Below are 9,608 nucleotides of genomic sequence, written 5' to 3' on the forward strand. Positions count from 1 at the left end.
TCCTTCAAGTATTCTTCAACTTTTCACTTTTCTAGTACTTTCCATGCCCCTCAAATGTTATAGTTTGTAGGACCTTTTAGCATTCAGACGCTTTTCACTGAACATACCCCCAAATGTTAAGGTTCCTCTTAGATCATGGTGTCCTTCTAAAATATGTACATATTACCACATATAATATATACATATACCATACCTATCATATATATACACACACACACCATTATATCATATATATCCTTCTAAAATTCGTTCTCATTTTTTTCATTTCCTTTTTCAGGATACATGTCTAACAATATTACTTTGTTTCATTGTATTTTGATGTCATATGAATTATGACTGATAATAATGATGACCAACAAAATCAGTAAGATTTATTCAATTAATTATTATTAAGCTTTAACTCTCTCACGTCCTGTACTTGCCAGATTGATTTTATGAACCTTAGCTTAGGATGTTATACTTATTCCTATTACAATTATTCTCTTTGACCTCACCACAGTTTTTAGGTGGTCATAATCCTTTGGTACCCTAATAGTTCAATGTATTTGTTCTGCTTCCCAGATAGGCTATCTGGATCATCCTTCAGTTTTTGGACATTAATATTTCACAGGCCAAGTAGGTTCAAGAACAGAGACATAAGGCACATTACAGAAGATTAGGTTCAAGTCAGATGGAACCAATTTTATCGAACTATGCTATAGTCCTGTGAAAGGCCCTCTTCCTGGTTTACTGTGATTCATTAATTGATACATCACAGGCAGGGTCATTTAGCAAGCTGATTTATTGACCAGACTCTTATGTCAAACAGCAAATATTTCTCCATTTTCACCATATGGGCATCATAAAAATCTTTACCAAAGTCCATGCTATAATCAAGATAACTAGCCATATTACATACTTTTCAGATAACATTGGAGAATCACAGTATATATTACCTTTGCACTCTTTCTAAACCATCTCACCTTCTTCAGGAATTGTCGTCAGTTACTCCCAGTGAAGAAAAAATATTGCATATTTTTCTGGAAAAACATTTCCAGTTTTAAGTAATTATTTACTCTCCACAATCTAATTATGGACTTTCCTTCCTATTTTTCACTTTAGTTTATTAACTCCAGGACCAACTAAAATATTGTCGTGGCTTTCTCTTTTTAAACAGTTCTGACTTTTTTTTTTCCCAAAGCGTGTGTGTGTGTGTGTGTGTGTATGCACATGCTTAAGTGGTTTGTTTTTATTTGCTTTTTCCTTCTTAAAAGATGGATTATATGAGAATGGGAGGATAATAGGATGGAGCAAGCTTCTCAGGCAAAACATTTCAAAGCATATTTCTTAACCGATAGTGTCTTCCCCTGCTCATCTTTCTGAAGAGCAACACCTGAGAGGCAGCTACTCTAGCTCATGTGGGAAATTTCACTTGACAGTCTAATCACAAAAAGAGAAATAAGGGAGATTTTTTACTTAAAAAATAATGATGCTCAATAAAATTTTTACCTAAAAGAGATAAATAATTGTTTTAGAATATAAATGCGTTAGAGAAAACAATCTGAGTTTGAGAGAATTGGGGAAAACTCACACAGATTTATAAAAGTCACTAATTCTGGATTTAAGAATGTATTAAAATGTTTGTAGTCTATTTCATTGTGTCCCACTTCTCTTTCACACTTTCTATTTTTATGCATTTCTCCTTCATCGTTTTTTTTCTCCCTTGAATCACTTCAGAAGACACAGGATTAAGCAATTGGGATTTGAAGACTTCACGTGGTCTCATCACTCTGCAGGCTGACCCTGTTTTAGAGCAAGAAATATTGGCAGACATTTCCAGCTCTTACAATGCATTTATCAATAAGGGTTTGCCTGCTCTTCAGGTGCGTGGCATATAGACTTTACGATTTCATTAATAATCAACAGCTGGTGCCACCTAGCGTCTGTCCAATCCATTCATCAGTGGGACCAAATACAGAGCACTTTCTAACCGCAAATGAAGCAAGCCTAAACTATAAACTAACAAATACAAAAACACAGTTTGGGGATTCCAGTGGCTGATTTAAAGTACGCTATCTTCATTGAAAAAGAAAAACCTTCTTTTAAAAGTAACTATGGTAACAAGAGAGTGAGGCTAGAAGGAAGCTCACATTTTTTCGAAGGAGACAATTCACAAAAGGAGAGTCCTACTAAAGATGCAATGTAAAAGAGTTTTTACAGTCTTGAATGGTCACTTAAAACGGTTATAAAAAGTTGAAAAGTAACATTGGCCAAAGAGGGCTGTATTTTAAACAACAGTATAGACAGAGCTGAATTTTCTCAACCAACCACAAAATAACCCTGTAGCATTTGGATGCAAAATTCTGTCAGTCTTTGAGCTTCCCAAAGATTAACCAAGTTCTGTAACACACTATACAAAAGCATCTACAGTACTTAAAAGTATTAAACGGAAATAATCAGAGTGCCTGAACCACATTATAAAAAAAATTCTTTGCTGCTAAAATGATACATCTAGAAAACTATTTTCTTTCCTGCTGTATATGTGAATTATGAATGATATTCAACCACGGTAATGTATGCTTCAAGGTTAAAAAGTAGTCATCCAAAGCCTTGACTATTTTTCAAAACAGAAGTTAGCAATTATTTTGGAGAAATCCTAGTATAATTAGCCCACCACTTGCTAGTTAATTTACTGATATTTAAATACATGTTGTTTTTAACTCACCCTTTCTAAGAGGAATACGTAATTGAAAACCATGGACTAACATTCAGAAAAAAAGTTACATAACAGCCAATAGTGTTCCTTAACCAGACTGACTGGGATATTACAATTACTACAGAAAAGGCACAGCACATACGAGTAGCACTGTGTACACTGAAAGGTCATATTAGATGTACATATATGATAGTCTATTAACTTGGATGATTTAGCTCCTCAGGCTATGGAGGAGACTGGGTAGAGAGCCGAAAGATTCTGTATTACATAGACAGTTAATAATCAGGCTTTTCACACTTAGGAAAATCTATTTCTATATTATTTAACATCTGTTTTAAACAATCACTTGTTAAATGTTTGAATGTTTTATTTGCTTGTTACCCTAGTGGTGATAAAGATTATTTCAATATGTTCAGTCTGATTACAGTCACTGACAGATCCCCATGACAGCATGTGAAGATAGGTTATAGAAACGATGCATAGTTTATACAAAAAGCATAAATTGCTCCCCTTTCTCCAAAAACTTTATTTTTGGAGCCAAATACTGTCCATGCTCATGCTCCATTTGCTTAAAAGTACTTATAATTATAATCCACTGATTGTAGGGGAAAGAAATATTGCAAAACAGAGAAAGGGTTCTAAAAATCGTACGCAGGCAAGAAAGAATGTAAGACAAAACTCATTAAAGGGCAAAATAAATAAATAAATAAATAAATGCTCACATTTTCAATAATTTATCACTTCTGTCATTTTTCATTAACAGCCTTCAAAGCCCTATCTGAAACAAGCTGATACAGAGAAATTAAGAGCAGTAATCAAGCGAGAAATGATAGACCAGCTGGGTCGACATCAACTTGGCAAAACGTGAATACAGTTCAATAGCTGAAACAGATGCTAGAGTTGTTGAAAAACCCTGCAGGAGATAATGATATATTTTCTTCATATAATGCAGAATGACTGAATAAATGTCAAAAGCTAGAAATTGATGAGGAGAAATGACTGACAGCCAAACTCCTTATAAAATAGAAACCAAGTATAACAATTTTCAACCTATCCAAACATTCTATACATTCTCATTTCTCTCACTGTCTGAATATGCCAATACACCAATCAGTTCTTGCAACTAAATTGCATATAACTAATCTGGGGTAGATTTCCCCGAAGATTTTTTTCCCCCTGTCATCATCTACCTGAAGAAACCTAGACTCCTGAACAATACTTTATTCTAAAATCTTCTAACACTGATTTCTATCCCAGAAGTGTTTTCCTGAGGTTGGAGGCAAGCACACCCCCTCCCCAAAATCTAACGCAGCACAAGGCAATTTTAAAATCCATTCTGTAAAAGCAACACTGTTTGCAGAGTTTGAAGAGCTCGGCAACAAACCCCAGCTACCAACAGCTGCTTGTTCAAACATATGCTTTGTCATGGCCAGCTTCTAATTGTATTCGTAATGATGTAATAGCTTTAATAATCCTACCTTCCATGCCAGCTGTTTTTCCTGTCACTCCATCATGCCAATAAGTTGGCTGCTGTAACAAATCAAGATAGTGCAAAACAGCATCTTTCTCCTGATTCTGTCATCTTCCTGAAAGCATTCTATTACTGCCGACTGCTGGGAACCAGAAAGTCTATTTGAATTCCAACAGCTCCCCTTTCGCATGATTCAAGTTAGGTTAGGTGGGCATGCCTAACATGATTCTCTCAGTCATTTATTATGCAGCTGCTACAACGTCGGTGTGGTAACCACTCTGACTATCTGATACGTCAGTCGAACAAAACCTATACCTCGGAGCAAACACATGAGCCAGAGCAGCGTTTGCATTTAACGAGCATTCTTCCTGCCTAAAAAACAGTGGATCTGCAAATCTCTTTCAGTATCTACTCGCTCTTCTGTACAGATGCAAAGCCTTTTGATTAGATTATTTTCCTAAGTGTAACAAGAGTAGAGTTCCTTGCCAAACATCATATTATTCACACTGAAATTTTGGCTGATTTTTACTTATCTTCACAGCCTTTTAAGGGTAAAAACTCTCTTCTGAATTGTACTTTTGCAATAAGATGTTGTGTGCTCAGCTCCACATTTCTGCGTTGTAAAATATAGCATGCACTTTCTCAAATGGAATTTGCCTCTTGTGACTCTATAGCAAATTTTCAAATAAGAGGATATTTCAAGAAAATATTATTTATTTTGCACACTGGAGATATTTAAAGTCTGGCACTCTGTATGTTTCTCCCAAGGGTAGACTTTATACTTGATATTTTGACTTTAGATGAGTGATTTCTTCACAAAGTAAGAAATTAGATTAGCTGAATCTCTTACACAACTTCTTTAACAAGTAAATAAATGCTATTCAGGAAAATGCATTTTATATTTTAAAAATACTAATCGTGAATCAGTATTTGTTAAAAGAAACTGTAATTGTTACCAATTATACCGTATAATTTTCTCTAAAACTTCCAAGTTTGCCTGTCTTGGGGGCACTTATGGTTTGAAATTATAACACAAGAAAGTTTAAGTGTTTTCATGAGAAAAATTAATAAAATCATATGTTTCCTCTCAGATTTGTATTAGGTATTTAGTTTGTTAGGAAAGCTATCCCCCCCACCACAAAAAGTAAACAGACAGCTGGTTTCATAGTTACATTATGAAACTATAAGGAATAACTCATTTAGCATATGTGAAATATGCCAATATCGCTATTCTGAAATAGTGTTTTCCTAAGGGGTTATGGTGTGTGTGTGTGTGTGTGTGTATGTGTGTGTGTGCTTTGTGTGCATGTACTCATACATTTTAGCTATTCTACTTCCATTTGATTTTTGTATAACAAACACAAATAATCCCTATATATCAAGATATACACAATAATCAGTAACTTATAGTTTATTAGATATAATTTACAAATGCAAGAAATAAACCTGAAAGACAAGTTGAGTCCATATGAATCCACCAAGATTTCTCTAAAATAATATACATATCATTCCACACTACTCTGAAAATACTGGTATATCAATTACTGCTATTTTACATAAAAAGTCTTCTGTGATTAGCATATCTATTTTAGAGATTGAGAATAGCACAAATGCCATGTGTTTTTTTGTTGTATTCTTGGCTTCTACTAGCCTCTCCAGCTTAAACTCTTGCCTCTCTTCCTCTTTATACTTTATTCCAGCCACAATGGACTTCTATTTTTTCTTCTAAAATGCTGGACTCCTTCCTGTTTCAGATATTTTCCGTATTCTGTTTCATCTATTCATAAGTCTGTCTTGAGGCTTGTGAAAATTATTTTTTTGTAAAAATGTATACAAGTTGTACAACATGTTTCAATATACATATAGTGAAATGATTACTACAGTAAAAGTAATTAACATATCCATCCTCTTACATGGTTACCCTTTTTTTGTGTATTTGGTGATAACACTCAAGATTACTCTCTTAGTGCATACTGTAGTGTTATTAACTATAGTCCCTATCCTGCACATTAGATCTCTAGAACTTATTCATCCTGATAATGAAAACTCTGTATCCTTTGACCAATATCTTCCCATTCTCCCCCTCCCTCTGACCTTGGTAACAATCAGTCTACCCTCTGCTTCTTTATAGCTGACTGTTCAGATTTTACATGTAAGTGAGATCATGCAGTATTATTCTTCCTATGCCTGGCTTATTTCACTTAGCGTAATGTTCTTCAGGTTCACCCACATTATCACAAATAGCAGGATTTCCTTCCTTTGTAGGCTAAATAATATTATTTTATTATATTTACATATATCACAATTTCTTTATTAATTTATCTGTTGATGTACACTCAGGTTGTTTTCATGCCTTGGCTATTGTGAATAACTCTGCACTGAACATGGGAGTGCAGATATCTCATCTAGATACTGATTTCATTTCCTTTTTATATATACCCAAAAGAGTGGTAATTTGATCCTAGGGCATTCGTATTTTAACTTTTTGAGGAATCTCCATACTGTTTTCCATAATGGCTATACAAATTTACATTCCCGCCAACAATGTATAAGGATTCCCTTTTATCCACATTCTTACCAAAACTTGTTTTTTTTTTTTATCTTTTTGATAATAGCCATCCTAACAAGTTTGAGGTGATATTTCACTGTTGCTTTAATTTGCATTTCCTTGATGATTAGTGCTTTTGAGAATCTTTTCATATACCTGTTGGCCATTTGCATGTCTTCTTTGGAGAACTGTCTATTCAGGGGCTTTGACCATTTTTAATCAGATTTTTTGTTTTTTGTTTGTGTGTTTTGCTTGAGCTCTGAGTTCCTCATATATTTTGGATGAAAGCTGCATATTGGTCATATGGTTTGCTAATATATTCTCCCATTCCACAGTTGTCTCTTCACTCTGTTAATTGTTTCCTATGCTGTACAGAAGGTTTATAGTTTGTCGTAGTACAACTTGTTTAATTTTGATTTTACTGTGTGTGCTTTTCATGTCATATCTAAAAAATCATTGCCAAGACCAATTTCGAGAATTTTTTTTTCATGCACTTTCTTCTAGGAATTTTGTAGTTTCAGGTCTTACATTTAAATCTTTAATCAATTTTTAGCTGACTTTTGTTGTGTGATGTAAGGGTCCAATTTTATTCTTTAGCATGTGTATATCCAGTTTTTCAAACACCATTTATTAAAGAGAATATCCTTTCCTCATAGTGTACTCTTGTTGCCCTTCTCAAAATTTAGTTGACCATATATGAATGGGTTTATTTATGGGCCCTCCATTCTGTTGCACTGGTCTATATGTCTGCTTTTATGCCAGTACTATATTATTTTGATTACTAAAGCTTTGTCATATAATTCAAAATCAGGAAGTGTGATACCTCCAATGTTGCTTATCTTTCTCAAGATTGCTTTGGCTATTCTCTTTCTTTTGTTGTTTCATATGAATTTTAGATTTTTTTTAAATCTATGAAAAATGCTATTGGCATTTTGATAGAGGTTGTGCTGAATCTGTAAATTGCTTTGAGTAGCATGGACATTTTAACAATATTAATCCTTCTAGTCCATGAACACAGAACATACACCCATTTATTTGCGTCTTTTAAATTTTCTTAAATCAGGCCAGGCACGGTGGCTCATGCCTGTAATCCCAGCACTTTGTGAGGCCGAGGCGGGCGGATCACCTTAGGTGAGGAGTTTGAGACCAGCCTGACTAACATGGTGAAACCCCGTCTCTACTAAAAATACAGAAATTAGCCGGACGTAGTGGCGGGCGCCTGTAATCCCAGCTAGTCGGGAGGTTGAGGCAGGAGAATCGCTTGAACCCGGAAGATGGAGGTTGCAGTGAGCAGAGATCCCGTCATTGCACTCCAGCCTGGGCGACAGAGCCAGACTCCGTCTCAAAAAAAAAAAAAAATTCTTTAATCAATGCTTTGTAGTTTTCACTGTATAAATATTTCACCATTTTAGTTAAATTTATTCCTCTTTTATTCTTTCTGATGATACTGTAAATGAAATTGTTTTCTAAGTGCCATTAACAGATAAATGGATAAAAAAGTGGTATATATATATATACACACACACACAACGGAACACACAACGGAATATTCATTTATATAAAAAAAACTTACCATTTGCAACAACATGGATAGAACTGAAGGACATTTTGTTAAGTGAAATAAGCCAGGCACAGAAAGACAAATATTACACGTTCTCACTCATATGTGGGAGCTAAAATAATTGATCTCATGGAGGTAGTGAGTACAATGGTGGTTACGAGCGTCTGAGAAGGGAAGTGAAGAGAAGGGGATGAAGAGAGGATAGTTAATGGGTACAATACAAAAGTACAGTTAGATAAAAGAAATAAATTCTAGTGTTTGAGAGCATAGTAGGGCATCTATAGTTAACATGAATTTATAGTATATTTCAAAATTGCCAGAAGAGAAATTTGGAATGTTCCCATTACAAAGAAATGATAAATATTTCAGATGATGGACATCCTAATCACCTTGATTCGATCATTACACATTGTATGTATATATTGGAATATCACATGTACCCCATAAATGTGTAATGTATCAATAAAAAGCTAAATCTAAACATTTTATTGATTTCCTTTTCAAAATGAAATCAACTGATTTCATTTTTAGAGAAAAGAAATGCTACCAATATTTGTATGTTGATTTTGTATCTAGCAATTTTACTGAATTCATTGATTAGTTCTGACAATTTTTTAATGAAATCATTAGGGCTTTCTACATATAGAATCGTGGCATCTAGAAACAGATAATTTTACTTCTTCCTTTCCAATTCCACTGCCTTTTATTTCTTTCTCTTGCCTAATTGCTCTGACTAGGACTTCCAATACTATGTTGAACAGAAGTGTTGATCATGGGAATCCCTGCATTGTATCAGATCTTAGAGGAAAAGCTTTCAATTTTTTCCCCGTTGGTTACAATGTTAGCTATGAGTTTTTCATAAATGGCCTTTATTATGTTGATGCAAGATCATTCTACACTTATTTTGTTGACAGTTTTCAATTTACCCATGAATACATGTTGAACTTTTTCAAATGGTTTTTTCTGCATCTATTAAGATGGTCATGTGGTTCTTGTCTTTTATTCCGTTTATGTGATATATCACATTGATTGATTTGCATGCCATACCAACCTTGCATCTTGGAGATAAATCCCACCTGATCATGGTATATAATCCTTTTGATGTACTGTTGAATTTGTTTTGCTAGTATTTTATTGAGGAGTTTTGGATCTATACACATCAGAGTTACCGTCCTGTAGTGTTCTTTTATTGTGGTATCTTTGTCTGGCTTTGGTGCCAGTGTGATTCTGGCTTCATAAAATGAGTTTGGAAGTGTTTCCTCTTCTCATTTTTTTTTTGCAAGAGTTAAAGAAGAATTGGTATTAATTATTTTTGAATGTTTGATAGAATAAA

At 34.2% G+C, this 9,608-nt stretch overlaps 1 protein-coding gene across 1 annotated transcript in view; it reads right to left on the reverse strand.

The window, feature by feature from the left end:
- The window catches only part of DMD (dystrophin), a 2,218,635-nt gene extending 2,214,203 nt beyond the window's left edge, over positions 1-4,432 (reverse strand). Inside the window, exon 1 of the mRNA XM_063601607.1 lies at positions 4,174-4,432. Within this exon, the coding sequence (XP_063457677.1) occupies positions 4,174-4,180 (7 nt within the window). The 5' untranslated portion in view covers positions 4,181-4,432. The remainder of the gene's footprint in view (positions 1-4,173) is intronic.
- Between the last annotated feature and the right edge of the window lie 5,176 nt (positions 4,433-9,608).

This window comes from Pan paniscus, chromosome X (genome assembly GCF_029289425.2).
Source record: "Pan paniscus chromosome X, NHGRI_mPanPan1-v2.0_pri, whole genome shotgun sequence".
NCBI lineage: Eukaryota > Metazoa > Chordata > Mammalia > Primates > Hominidae > Pan > Pan paniscus.